The 15,178-nt window shown below is 42.7% G+C and overlaps 1 protein-coding gene across 1 annotated transcript in view; it reads right to left on the bottom strand.

Annotated features, from left to right (window-relative positions):
- MED14 (mediator complex subunit 14) overlaps positions 1-2,098 on the bottom strand; it is a 50,955-nt gene extending 48,857 nt beyond the window's left edge. The window contains exon 1 of the mRNA XM_015418484.1: positions 1,726-2,098. Within this exon, the coding sequence (XP_015273970.1) occupies positions 1,726-1,907 (182 nt within the window). The 5' untranslated portion in view covers positions 1,908-2,098. The remainder of the gene's footprint in view (positions 1-1,725) is intronic.
- Positions 2,099-15,178: the final 13,080 nt, after the last annotated feature.

The raw sequence follows: 15,178 nt of genomic DNA, 5'->3' as shown, positions 1-15,178 counted from the left end.
ATAATTTCAGCACAAGCAAAATTACATGTTCTGCTCCATCACCAAGAAACTATATTTATCTATTTAGGAAGTGTACATGCCACCTTTCACAGTTGTTTTCAAACATTTTTGTAAGGACCCTCACCAAGAACATAAAAGTCTGCTGCTGTAACCCACAAAAAACCTAATAGTTTGAATTCATTTAGACCCACTGAAATCAGTGCAGTTTAACTTAAACATATTTCATAACAACTGGTTTGAAGTAAGGCCGCAGATGTAATTAGCATGTCAGATGAGAAAGAGACATGGAAGCGTAGAAACTAATCGGCTTATTAAAACGTTAGCTTTCATAGCAAACAGTTTACTTCATGGTATTCCCGAAAGAGTTGCCATGCATGTTGTAGTACAGTCAATTTTAATGAATTAAAATATCCATGAGTAAAACTTCATCCGACCCCATCTGCATATTAATTACTCAAACTATTGCATACAATACTCTAGAAGGCAGGCAGGTTATATAACTGTCATGTACTTCTATATATACCTTCCAGCTTTAGGGCATAGTCTGTACAGCATTTAAGCTATTTACAGCATTCTGAACTAATCATGCAGTGGTGTACTGCACAACACCATTTAAACCACTATTATAACAAGCAACTTACTCCATAAATACAGCCAAAATAGGAAGTAACATACTATCCCCCCAAAACAGCATGGATGCCATGAGTGAACAGGTGAAGGGATGTGTTTGGAGCTAAAGTGCAACATCCTGCTGGGTCACAGCTTTCTATTCTGCCATATAATTTTAACCTGACAAACATGATCTTTTCTTAGCTAGTTTAAGCAATGCTACTGTAGCAAATGCAATACTATTTACCATCACAAATCACAAAGCCAGGCTCTGTCACTAAATGTATACTCAAATCTGAAGCTGCTCTAGTTTTCTGACAAACCTACTATTCAGATGTTTTCCACGCTAGCTTGCCCATTCTCATTTTACATTTTCAGGGGTACATTTAAATTTTAGGCATCCACCTGAAATCACAGGGCATGAAGACACCTGGGATATTGTTCAAGCCAAAAGAAGCCATCTATCATCAGCACCATGTCCCTTTCCCTCAGATCGTTTAGTGGACTACATGGAGAGCTGTTATGAGAGAGCCTAGAATAGGCAGGCCCCTCACCAAGAACATATCTAGGGGAGAGAAATTCACCCAAGGCTTTTGGCCAACAGAGCATAGTCTTTATTAAGAATTATCATCCTGATGCCCACAAGAGCAGATCATGCAAGCACCGTGAACAGGATACAGAATCCTTCCTTTATAGGATAAAGTAGGCAAAAGGTCGGGGTCTGGAATTTCTAAGAGAGGTCATCAATTCTGTTCCCATACATAATTCTCTCTATCCTCTGTTGAGAATACAAATAAACCATGAAACTTTCCCCTGAAAGATAGTGTGGCACCAACCCTTGATTTAGAGAGTGTTGCTAAGGGTACAGAGATTAAAAGAACAGATCCACAAGGGGAGGGGGTGTCAGGCAGGAACACAACATTTCTAAAAGTTGGGTAACCAACATAGGCTCATAATTATAAGGGCCGTAAAATTACTTAACGGGTACTGACCGGGGGAGGGGAGTTTTAAGAGAGACCAAGATCACAGGGGGATCTCTGTAAAGTAAGGCGGGGGGTGGCGGACAGGCGAGAAGGAAAGAGATGTGAGGATGGGGAAGAGATCAAAGGAACTCACAAGTCTGCGAGCACGGTGAGTTCTGCGTAAGTGCGATGCAACAGGAAATCTATGAGAGTGCTGAGTCGGTAGCCGGGACTGGCTGCAGTTGCCGCCGCCCCTGGCGGTGGCGGAGCCGGGGCTGAGGCAGGCCCACCCCCAGCCGGGACCAGCTGGTGGCTTTCCAACTGCACCGGCGCCATCGCGGCAAAGGTAGAAGCAGAAACCGAACAGCTGGCTGTAGTAAGCCCTCAGAGCCTAGTCGACCCGATGACAGAGGCGGGGAAAATATAGAGAAGCAGCAACAGCAACCACGCTCACAAAGCGCATCTTGGCACAAAAAAAACTATTGCTACTACGACTGCAGCAGCTGCGGCCGACGCCGCCATTGCCAGGCGAGGGCACCACACAGGAAGTGATTCTTGATAGTGACGGACCGGAAAGAGAGCTCTTCCGGCAGCCTGTAAGCGTAGCAACGGGGGCGGAGAGATGTTCGGTTGCCTACAATTCTCGGCGGAGTTCTAGGAGGGGCGCCAGAGATACAGCGACGGCTTAGGAAGGATGTCGGTGTCGTCATTAGAGCCTCCACCTTCGTTGAGGATGTAGACGAAAGGGAGTTTGGGGTTGTCACGTCTTTTGGCAAGGCCTTTTTTTTGCCTCTAAAATTCGTCTGTTCGTGATAAAAATTTGCATCTGTTGGATTTCAGTATCTCATGCTGCAGTTACCCTTGTCAGGAAACAGTGACAACCCTAGACAATATGTAGCACATCTAGTCAGATTATTGAGGCCGCAATCGTTTTATTTTAATGTCCATACACATTTGCCATCCAAAGCAATTGGGATGCCTGGCTCCAAGCTCATGGCCCTTTTACTCAAGACAGGGTACCCTTGTCGATTCCATGGGCCCGCTCCAGAGTAAGTACAATAAAACAGTCACAAATAAATGCCTTCAGTGGCAGAAAGAGTCTCAAAACTGAATGCACGTAGCACTAATTTATAATAGTGAGCTGGGGTGTTGCAATGCCTATGAGTGCTTGCTGGAAGCTCTTGTAAACCGTGGCCTCAGCCAATGCTCCATCTAAGCTGTGGAGTCTTGTGAGCAAAAATTCTCCTTTGTGAGCTACTGGCATTAAAGTTATGAGCGAGCGATTTGGCTGCTGCATAAGTTGGTTTGCTCTGGAGCCATCCTTCCTGAGCGGAGACAAAATGTGACCCAGAGGCTAAAAAACGGTGAGCTAGCTCACACTAACTCATCTTAGAGGGAACACTGGCCTCAGCCAAGATAAGCCTCTGCCACCCAATCTGAAATATGGGATAATAATACCAGACTATGGAATAGGGTTGGTTGTAGGGATTAATGAGAATGTATTTAATCATTATAAAGAAGTATATCAATGCTAAGTATCCCAATTATTGAATTATACTACAGAAACGTCAAACTGTATATGACTGACGGGCAAAAAAAATGTTTCACTTCCCCTCCAACAGGAGGCATTTCCAATGCAGTACAGGGTCAGTTTCCTTTAAAAGAGAGTACTGGAGATCATTGCAATTTGCTAAGAATCTGTTCATTTATAGATGTTCAGTTGTGCAAGTATTATGAAAATTTGGTAGAAGCAAACACACAGCAGCAGACAGTACCAAATTCATAATATCCCTGTGGATTTTGCCATTCAGCTTTTAAAATGAGAAGCTGCTTTTCTCTATCCCTGGCCCATACTTAAATGGCCCATCCTTTCTAGGTCTATGTGTCACATCACACACAGAGACTTGAATCATGCAAGAGAACAAGGACCTACTTGGTGGGGCAATTTGGAGACATATGGGTTAAGCACCAATGTCTTGTTTCTGCTGCCACTTTTTCACTCCATTCCCCTCTCCTGAAGCTGTCCTTTGTTTATTTTTTAAAAAATTATTAGGTTTCAGATATATACATGCTCATGTTCTGTGTAGACAGCCTTGTATTTCCAATTAGTGTGCTTCAGGATTGAGGTACCAAATTGTTAAACATTAATACTTTGTTTCAGAAATTTATGTGGGGTTCCTCACCACCAGGGATTTCTTTAAAGAGGATTCAGCTTTCATTTAGTGAAGGAGGATTTGGTATCCCTGATTTTAGCTTACTTGTTAACCTGTAACTATCATTGGGATTGCTTCTTGAAGTTGGACTGTCCATCTTGGGCTCTTTTGGAGGCATTTTCTGGTGCACCTCTCTTAGTGGAATGCATTAGCATCTACTTATGCTAGAGTGGATCCCATTCCTCCTGTAGTTTCTACAACTTGAGAACAATGGTGTAAAATGGCATGACAATATCAATTTCGATCCATTTTCACATTCTAAATTAACATTATGGGCCAATCCAAATCTAAAAACTGGGAAGAAATATTTTTTGTGTGGAAGGCTTCGACTGCTAAGGGGATTTTTACATTGAATTAGTTGATAGATTATGAAGATGAATTTTTGTCACCATCTGTGGAATGCCAGTATTTACACTTGCAACATTTGTTGGAATGTAAATATGGCCCTGCAGTGTCTCAGGATCCCCTTTGGCTCCTGGAAGCTCTAATTGAATCAAGGCAGAAAACAAAATCTACAGTATTTGTTTATAAATATTTGATGTTAATTAATAAATAAGGAATTAGATTGCCCTATGTTGCCAAAGCAATGTGATATGGCCTTGAAGTCTATACCTACTCTCTCTTCGGGTCTTAAGTTGAGACTTATTCAGCAAAAAATTATGTTTAGGTATCTTAAGATCTTCTGATCCACTGCCCCGCCAACATGGGAATATGGGGGACTGCCTTGCAATAGCTTTCTCCAGGGTTGGGGACAGAGGGTGGGGGGGAGAGGACCTCACCACAATACCCACTAGTTTGTGGTGCCCCTCAGGGGGCAATTCTCTTTCCAGTGTTATTTGACAGCTACATGCACCCCCTCATCCAGTTCATCCGGGGATTTGGGCTGGGTTGTCACCAGTACACTGATGATACCCAGCTGTATCTGTTGATGGATGGCCGGCTGGACTCAGCCCCATTGGAAGCCATAGCTGGTTAGTTGCATCAGAGTTGGCTGCAATTAAATCCATCTGACAGAGGTCCAGTTCCTGATTCGGGGGGGGGGGCAGACTTGGGAATCTGCCTCCCAATCCTTGGTGGGACATGGTTAGTGGAGGTCCAGGTCACCAATGCTGCCAAATCAGTTTTTTACCATCTTCGACTGGTTCGGCAACTAGTTCCCTATCTCTCCCCCAGGGACTTGGCTACAGTGATCCATGCAATGGTCACTTCCAGGTCTGACTACTGCAACTCGCTCTATGTGGATCTTCCCTTGAATCTGACCTAGAAACTCCAGCTGGTACAAAATGCAGTGGTGCACCTTCCGACTGACATCTGTGCAGGCGTGAATTCAGCTGGTGCTGCGCCAATTGCACTGGCTACCAATTGAGTACTGGGTCTAGGTCAAGGTGTTGGTGTTAACCTTTAAGACCCTATGTGGCCAGAGTCCATCATATCTGTGGGACCGTCTCTCCCCATATGTGCCCCGGAGAGCTTTACACTTGGCAGAGCAATATCGACTGGCAGTCCTGGGCCGAAAAGACACCTGCTTGGCCTCGACTAGGGCCAGCACCTTCTCTATCCAAGCCCCAGTCTGGTGGAACATGCTCCCAGTTGAGATCAGGGCTCTGCAGGCTTTATTACAGCTCTGCATGGCCTGTAAAATGGAACTGTTCCACTAGGCTTTCAGCTAACTGGTGGGTGTCTATTCATTTAGGCCCCTCCTTCCCAAACTGCCCTCACATCGCCTTATGGTGCAGATGGCAGTCATCACCATCAATTGTAACAAGACTGTTTATCATATTTCTGCTCGCCTGATCTTCAACACAAGCTGCACAACTGATTATTGCTGGCCTATCATGTGTCTTTTACTCAGGATTCTTATTGTTATGGTTTTAAGAAGTTGTTTTATTGTTTATATCTCTGTTGTGACCCGCCCTAAGCTTGCTTGTGGGGGAGAGTGGGATACAAGTTAAATAAAATAAAATAAAATAAATAAATATACCGGACACGACAGCAGCTCTTTAGCAAAAGATTGAGTAAAGTATCTAATTGTTGCCATCGCAACTTACAGGACGTGTCCCTTAAATATGCTTTGGGTAGGCCCAGGCATTCATTTTTTTTCTGGGAAGAAGTTATTACTCATATCAATTTTATATTTGAATGTTCACTGATTTTTGAGGATTCTTAAACTATCTGCACGTCTCTTGGAGAAAATGGACCCTCCATGTCCTTACTACAGCTAAAAGACTCATATTACAATATTGGAAAGTTAAAAGTCCACCTCCAGTAAATCAGTGGATTGAGGACCTTAGAATTCTATCAACATTTGAACACATAGCATATAGATGGAAATTGCATATGGACTTGTTTTTAGATATTTGGAAATGATTTATAGAAATTTAAGTGTAGATCTACCACTGTTGTTGTTATAATGTTGTCTTCATTGTTTTTTCTTTTCCTTTTAAAATCTTACTTAATTGCTGGATTTTAATTCCCCCCCCCCTTTTTTTCTTTTTTCCTTCTGGAAAGAAAGAAAAAAAGGACTTGCAGAGTCTGACTATGTAGTTTCAATGCTGTACAACTTAACATCATTGATAAACATTTTACTTTCAAATAAATACCATAGAACAACATACAAATACCTTGTGGCTTCAGCAGCTCTCACTAGTGGGTGTATTATTTCTAGAAAATTCAATTTGCTCTCACAAATGTTTGATTTCTCAGTTGTGAAGGGCTTTATTGTATCTACAACAGAGCATTCTTTGCATGAACAGTGGAGTTAATTAGTTTCCTATTTGTGATTCTTTTTTGCCTGTTGAAAATAGTGAGGGGTCCAAATATAATTATGTTTAAAATGACAGCTTGAAAAATGATAACATTAATTTCTGTTTTTTTCATTTGCTTTTTGGACTATTCAGACTGCATGTATTTAAACTGCAACTACTGTTCAGAACTGCATGATCATTTGCTGGAGACTACCCGTGCCTTACATAAGTTGTAAGAGCAGAGGTCATTTCGGGGGGGAATGCGGGGGAACACAGTTCCCCCAGGTGAGGTGCAGGGGGCGGGGCACATGACGAAGCCCCGCCCCCTGCTTCCGGCCGCCCCGCTTCCAGCCCTCATTCAGCCAGGAGGAGGCAGGAGAAGAGGGAGGGTAAGTTGCTTCCTCCCCGCCTCTCCCCACCCCTGCCTGCCTGGGGCCAGGGAGGGCCTTGGCGGGGCTTCCTCGCACTCCCGCTGGCCTTGCAGGTCCACCGCCGGGCCCCTGATGTCAGGGGGTGTGGCATATGCTAATGAGTTATGCTAATGAGTTCCCCTAGCTCTTTTTCTACGAAATGACCCCTGTGTAAGAGGGAATATGCAGTGATCACATCAAATCCCACCCCTACCACATTTTAGCATTTCATGCACAGGCCTAAAAGTTCTGATTCAAATAAAGTATAATTTAGTTAGTTAGTTAGTTTGACTTTTAGCCTGCCCTCCCCTGTGCAGCAGGCTCAGGGTGAGTTATAACATTCTTAAACATACAAACATTTAAAACAGAATACAAGCTATAAAACAATTACAGAATAATATTACTATATGAAAATCCTTAAGAGGCACCAGTTAAACAGTTTGATGAACTGGATGAAAGTTCAAATTCTGTGCTAGAATAGGAAAAACTGCCTTGTTGCAGTTTGGACTTTGGCAAGACATGATAGCAGAATACAAGAAATGTGTGTGCATCACAGACAGTGCTGACTCTGTCCTACCACTTTCAGCTGTCTTAAAATTATGTATCCAGCCTTGTGCTTACTTTGTCTCAGACCAAGCCCATTCTCAGCTTACACCTGGGCTACTTGGGGTGACTGATGTTCCCAGGCAGCTTTTTTGACAGCCCAACAAATTACTTCTAAGCTCACAAATAGCTGCATAAAAGACAGAAAAGTTAACAATATTCTATTGCAATTTTAGTCTTGGGATATTCCTGAAACAGAAGTGCTTCCTGCAAGAGAAGACGTCCAGATCCTGCCAGATAAATAAACAGCTGTAAAGTCTGGGAGGAGATGATTGCTCCCTGCTTCTAATTTATTTAACCGAAATCCACAATGTCACATCCAGCTATTGACAGCGGGAAAACTCCAGCTCTACAAAACTGGGACATAGCCAGTAAAAAAGATGATGAGGAAAAATGGCTGCAGTCTTTGTTTTTTCTTAACTGCTCACAGGTGGGTGGGGCTGCTTGGCTCAGGACCACTTCACTATTGGTGACATTTCCCCCCCTGTTCTAACATATGGCCCCATTCTTGTGAGGGAATTCCTAGAGACATGGAAACATTTTGTGCCAGTATGCTTCCTGAAGTATGTGCTGCTAGCATGAAAAATGACTACATCATCCAGTTCCTCTATGATAGGCAGTACTACACATTTGGGCCAAGAGGCAGAATAAAATCAAATACATAAACGAGCATGCAAGCAGCATGCTCCACAAATCAGATGCTGTGTACTCTAACTCTTGTGAAGGTGGATCTTAGTCAACTGATGGAGAGGCATTTTCCTCAGAATTAAGAAAAAAATATTAGGGGAGGGACAGTGAGGTAAGAGGGAACTTGTTATAGACAGCCCTGCTTCCATTTCTTGGAATATTGTCGTTGTTGACTATGAAAGACAGTAGCCTTAAGCACACTTTCTTAGAGTTTAATTCTACCAGAAGGACTTTCTTCTATATTAATGTGGGGATGACTGAGATATTATCTAGCTGATGCACCTGTGTACAAGTCCCAATACAGTAGGATGATTGTGACTTGAGTGCTAGTGCAGTACATATCAGTGCTTCTGCATTACTGCTTACAGGCCCTGCAATAGAGCTCAGCAGCAAGGGATCCAAACAAAAGACCTTTTCAGGCTGTGTTGAGGGTAGGCCAGGGCTGCTAGCAATGCATTACTTGGCATCTTATGATCCTTTTATTAGCCCTGGAACCGTGAACAGAGGCACAACTGTGCACCACAGTTCCCCTGGAACAAGAAGAATATATCTGACAAGTGGAGGCAGAACATTATGCCTCAGTTCCACTTGTCTTGAACAAATGTCTGTGGCTTTGCAGTGCAGCAGAGGAAGTCACTCCATATAGTAGAGCAGTTTCTGCCCTTTCTGTGATAAGTTTCTGCCCTTTCTGTGACTCGGAAATATACATTTTATTTAGTTAGGTATAAAGGTGTGAGTTGCATATATGAAGGTATAAATATCTATTCATACCTTCATATATGCAACTCACACCTTTATACCAACTAAATAAAATGTATATTTACGAGTGTATTTTACTGAAAGGAACACTGAGATCCAACATCCAGTGTTCCCTCTAAGCTGAGTTACTGTGAGCTATCTCACAGATTTTTAGCCTCCAGCTCACACATTTATGTCTTAGCTAAGGAAGGTTGCTCCAGGGCAAACTAATTTATGCAGTAGCCAAATCGCTTGCTCACAACTTTAATGCCATTAGCTCACAAAGTAGAATTTTTGCTCACAAGACTCCACAGCTTAGAGGGAGCATTGAACATGACAGGCTACCCCAGAGCCTTCTGTTCTACAAAGTATCATAATTTACAGCCCAGGAAATTACAAGTGAATTTACCTTCCCAGCTACATGACCTGCATATGCATTATGAGAGCACTACAATGTGCAGTTCTGTAAGTAATGCTTAAATAGGAGCAAAATAACATTATTTCTCGACCTCACATCTTAAGAAGGCTGAACAAAGGAAGAAAAGAGGCCTTGATGTGGCCAAGGGCAGCAACCCGGTGATTAATTACACTGGTCAGTCCTCACCTTTAAAAACTTGACAATATCATCAATAACTCTATTGTTTTTTCCTGTCTACTTCTTAGTACTATTTGAAGAATTTGAGAGCAAACTGAACGTAGCTTAACATAAAAGCATTTATGAAGAAGCTATTTCCTCTTCGGGAACTGCTGTGGGGAAAATACCAAGGAAAGTAAAACTGATTAGTCATACCCAGCAAGAGAGGGATTGCAAGCTGTGAAATATTCTGCCCAGTGGTCTTGGCCAAGTTATAAAAATCTTATATTGAATCACTGTTGCTGACCAATACATTTATGCAGTAAAATTAGCCCAGATGTCAGAAAAGCCAGTATACTTGGATTTAAGCTGATCCCCCCCCCCCCCAAGACCTAAATACATTTACTGGCAGCAAATGTATTTCATTGGAACATACAGTCAAATAACAGTGTTTATGACCACAGTTTTAATGGTTCAGTGAAGTCAATCCACTATAAATCCAGTTACAGTAGTTTAACCTGGACTGTAACTGGGATTGCCAGTGGGGGGCAGAATAAATATTCTATGCCCATTACAGATGCATAACCAGCAGAATCAACAGCTTAAGCATCCCACCTGTTGATTTCTGCCAGTCACTTGTTAAAGTCTATTTTAAAAAAGAAAATGTTACAGTCTTAGTTACGGTGGACCACTGCTTAAGGTGAGAAAAGTACAATGAAAGGTATTTACTTTAGAATTGTTTAATATTGTTTAGATTGTTTAATATTGGAATTTAAGTTATGTTAGGAAATCAGTCTGATAGTCAATAGAAAGAAGGATTCCATGTGGACTCCCCCCGAAGGCCGCAACACCACACTGGGCCTATATAGAGAGTACTTCCACTGCCAGGCCCAAGCTGAATTGATCAACAAAAAACACTACTCAAGATCAATTCTCAGCCTCACAGAAAAGAATGCCATAAGTAGCCTGAAAAATAATCCAGATATTATAATAAAGCAAGCTGACAAGGGAGGAGCCATTGTCATAATGGGCAAGAGAAACTATACTCGAGAAGCTGAGTGACAACTCTCAAACACCAGTTTCTACAGGTCACTATCCTCAGACCACACATGAATACCAGCGAGAACTCAACAAAATCATGAAAAAAGTACCAGCACACATACAGGAACAAATTTATATGGATACACCCTGAGAACCTCGACCAGCCCTTTCTACCTCCTGCCAAAGATACATAAACCTGGCAACCCTTGAGCCATGGGCACCATCACCATAGGAGTATTTATTTTATTTATTTATTAATTTTATTGCATTTATACCCCGCCCTCCCCGCAAACGGGCTCAGGGCGGATATCAAGATATATGGATTCCATCCTGACACTACATATTATTAATACCCCCAGCTATGTCCCTGATACCACAGACTTCCTGAGGAAACTGCATTCCATGGACCATCTCCCAGAAAACAGCATTCTAGCCAACATGGATGTTGAGTCTCTGTACACCAACATAATGATGGACTACAAGCCATTGGAAACATCATCCCTGACAACACCATAGCAGATCTTGCCACTGAACTCTGCATGTTTGTTCTCACTCATAACTACTTCAGGTTTGGTGAGAACTTATACCTCCAAATCATTGGGCACCTGCATGGCTCCACAGTATGCCGACATTTTCATGGTGGATCTAGAACAGCATTTTATGAACTCCCACTGTCACCTCTCCTTTACTTGAGATTCACTGATGACATTTTTATTGTCTGGACCCATGGCAAAGAAGCCCTTGAAAGATTCTACCAGGCTTTCCACAACTTCCACCCCACCATCAATTAACTATAAATTACTCTACACAAGAAATAAACTTCCTGGACACCACAGTACGGATACACAAGGGACACATAAGTACCACATTATATGGAAAACCAACAGATCGGCAAACATATCTACATGCCTCCAGCTACCACCCCTACCACATCAAACAAGCCATTGTGCATAGCCAAGCTCTACACTACAGCCGCATCTGCTCCAGTCCCTCAGACAGAGATACTCACTTGAAGGATCTACAGCAGGCATTTTTGCAACTACAATATCCTCCTGATATGGTGAGAAAGATGACTGGAAAAGCCAGAATGATACCTAGGGACAGCTTGCTACAAGACAAGCCCAAGGAGAATAACAACAGAACACCACTGGTGGTCACCTACAACTAACAAGCCAGTTCAGCGCATTATTAATGACCTACAACCCATGCTGGATAGTGACACTTCCCTTACACAGGCATTCGGGGGTGACCTTTTCTTGCTTACAGATAGCCTGTTAACCTAAAACAACTTCTCACCCACAGTTACAAACTACTTAACAGTAACATGGACTCTGGTACCAAGGCCTACAACAAACCAACAAACCAAGATTAGAAAGAAAGACTGTTGAATTGCAACTGATAACGAAGCTCAAAACTATGCATCCACCTAGATTGAATTGAGACCTAGGTTTCCTGTCTCATTACCGATGCTGATTTCTCCACGCCTCTTACCCCTCTGTGTATCTCACCTAAATCCAATCACGCCTGCTATTGTCATTCACCTGCTAATCTCATTTGGCTCTGAAATCACTCCGCTTTCCAATAAATAGAACAGATGGACTCCCATTCTAGCTGTATCTGAAGAAGTGAGCAGTGTTGTTAGTCTGTAAGGTGCTACTGGGCTCTTGCTCTTTTCTGCTGCTACAGACGGACTAACATGGCTACCCATCTTGATCTTAATTACAGTGACTACTAATTTGCCTGGGACATTCATTAGGCTAACTGACCTGTAATTTCCTGATCCCCCTCTGGACTGCCTTTTAAAAATTGGTGTAACATTTGCTGCTCTCCAGTCTTCTGGTACAGTGGCTGAATTTAGTGATAAGTTACATATATGTGTTAATAGATCAACTCTGAGTCCCCTAATATGCCATCAGTACCTGGAGACTTATTGGTTTTTAATTTCCTTTGTAAGTCTAGAACTTCATCTCTCGTCACCTCAATTTGACTCCTTTCCTGAAAATAGTGGCTGTGGTATAGATACATGCCCCACACTTTCCACAGTGAACACAGAAGCAAGAAATTCATTGCATTTCTTTGCCATCTTCCTTTAGCAATCCCTTTATTCCTTGATCATCCAAAAGCCCAGCTGCTTCTCTGGCTGGTTTCCTGCTCTGGATATAGTTACAGAAATGTTAGTTTGTCTGGATGCTTTTAGCAACCTGCTTTCCAAATGTTCTTTTTGCATGCCTGATTATTGACTTACATTTCTTTTGCCAGAGCCTGTGGTCCCTTCTGTTCAATTCATTGGGGCAGAATTTCCATTTTTAAAAAGACTCCTCTTTACTTTTTATATCTTCCTTGACTTGTGTTGTTAACCATGCAGGCATTCTTTTAGACTTGGCAGTGCCTTTCCTAACCTGGGGGATGTATTCTATCTGGGCTTCAAATAGTGAGGTAAGGAACTTCCCAATTGACATGAATGCTGAATTTAACAGTATTATGGTCACTGTTTCCAATTGGTGCAACAACCTCTACATATTTAACCAGGTCTTGAACCCTTCTCAGAACCAAGTCCAAGATTATTACCTCTCTGGTTTGCTCTTTGATGAACTGTTCCAGTGCATAGTCATTTATGGGGTCTAGGAATCTCATTTCTACAGCATGACTCGAGCACATTTACCCAGTCACTGTGAAGGTAGTTGAAGTCTCCCAGGATTATAACATTATCTGCTTTAGTCACCTCCCTTATTTCCCTCTCCATCTCAAGATCAGCCTCAAGGGTTTGATCAGGTGGGCGATAGAACACACCCACTTTTAAGTAACCCTTAGGGCCCAATATTTCCACCCATATCGCTTCTGTTGGGGAGTTCATTACTCTAATGTTTTCTAACTGATACTATGCCCTCTTCAAAGTACAACACAACACCGCCCCCAACCCATCCCTCCCTGTCCTGCCTATAGCGCTTATACCCAGGGATGACTGTATCCCATAGATTATCCCATTCTTCCATGTTTCTGAGATACCCACTACATCTAAATTGCTATTTAGCATTAAGAACTCCAGCTCCCCATCTTGGCTTTGAGACTTCTAGTATTAGCATATAGACAAGTATAATGTGTGTCTTTCTCCAGCAACCCTCACCTCCCTTGGCCCCTTTGTTATCCCACATGGCCCTCCTTCACCATCCTACCCTCAGTCCCAAGTTCTATCATGTTCCTATCAATATTCCCCTGAGTGTTCACACAATCATCTCTTTGGACTGACTTGTCCCAAACTGGAGGCTCCCCAGCTCTTGTCAACTTTCTCCCTGGGATTAGTCTAAAACCTGCTATGCCACCTTTTTGATATTAATAGCCAGCAGCCTGCTTCCCTTTTGGTGCAAATGGCTTGTCCCAGAAAGTTATTCAACTCCTAATTTATTTATTTATTTAATTGGATTTCTAGCCCGCCCTCTCCTGCACAGCAGGGCGGGTTACAACAACAAATATAGACAACTCATTTAAAACAATTAAAACATAACAAATCTAAACCCTTCCTCCCAGCACCACTTTCTCATCCAGTCATTGAGAACCCTGATCTGTGCCTGTCTAGCTGGCCCTGTGAGTGGAACTGGCTGCAGTTTTGAGAATGCTGCCTCTGAGGTCCTGGCCTTTAACTTTCTGCCTAGTAACCTACATTTTTTCTCCAGCACCACATGATTATATTTCCCAATGTCATTGGTGCCAACATAAACCATGACTGCTGACTCCTCCCAAGCACTATCTGTCAACCTGCCTAGACAGCGTGTGATGTCTGCAACCTTTGTACCAGGCAGGCAAGTTACCACACAGTCAAAATGCCTGTCACAGACCCATCTCTCTATATTCCTATTAACCAAATCATCCACTATTAAATGCCCACCAAAGTAGGTTGGGTTGAGAGTGTGTGATTAGCCTAAAGTCACCCAGCCAGCTACAATGGAAGACTGGGGATTCAAGTGTAGGTCTCCCAGATCCCAGTCTGACACTCTAAACATACCAGCTCAATTTGTTATCCACCATGACCCTAAGATCTCTTTCTGGTCAGTCACTATCAGTTCATGCCCCATCATTGTATGTATAATGTTGCAGGGGGGCGGGCAGGTTGCCTCAGTGTCCATCACTTTACAGTTACTAACTGTATCCCATTTTTCATATCACAATTCTAAATCCAAAATACTTTGGTGTAATTTGTAAACCTGGTTACTGCTCACTTCAGTTCCAGGTCATTTATGAACAAATTAAATAACAAGAGCATTAATGATCCCAGGAGGGTCCCGCAGAATCATAGAATGTTAGAGTTGGAAGGGATCCTGCAGGTCATCTAGTCCAACCCCCTGCACTCTGCAGGAGCATAGCCAAAATATAGCCCTACAACATACCCGAAAGATGTTCGTCCAGCCTCCGCTTGAAAATGTTCAGTGAAGGAGCATCCACCACCTCCCGAGGCAGTCTGTTCCACTGCTCAACCACTCTAATAGTTAGGAAGTTTCTCCTGATATTTAGTTGGTAACGACTCCCTTGTAATTTCCACCTATTTGATCTAGTCTTCCAATACGGAGCAAGAGAGAATAGATCTGCTCCATCTTCTACATGA

The sequence above is a fragment of the Gekko japonicus genome, unplaced genomic scaffold (assembly GCF_001447785.1).
Source record: "Gekko japonicus isolate JY-2015 unplaced genomic scaffold, Gekko_japonicus_V1.1 scaffold202, whole genome shotgun sequence".
Lineage (NCBI taxonomy): Eukaryota > Metazoa > Chordata > Lepidosauria > Squamata > Gekkonidae > Gekko > Gekko japonicus.
The sequence above is the reverse complement of the archived record's forward strand: the minus strand, read 5'-3'. Positions and strand labels throughout refer to the sequence as shown.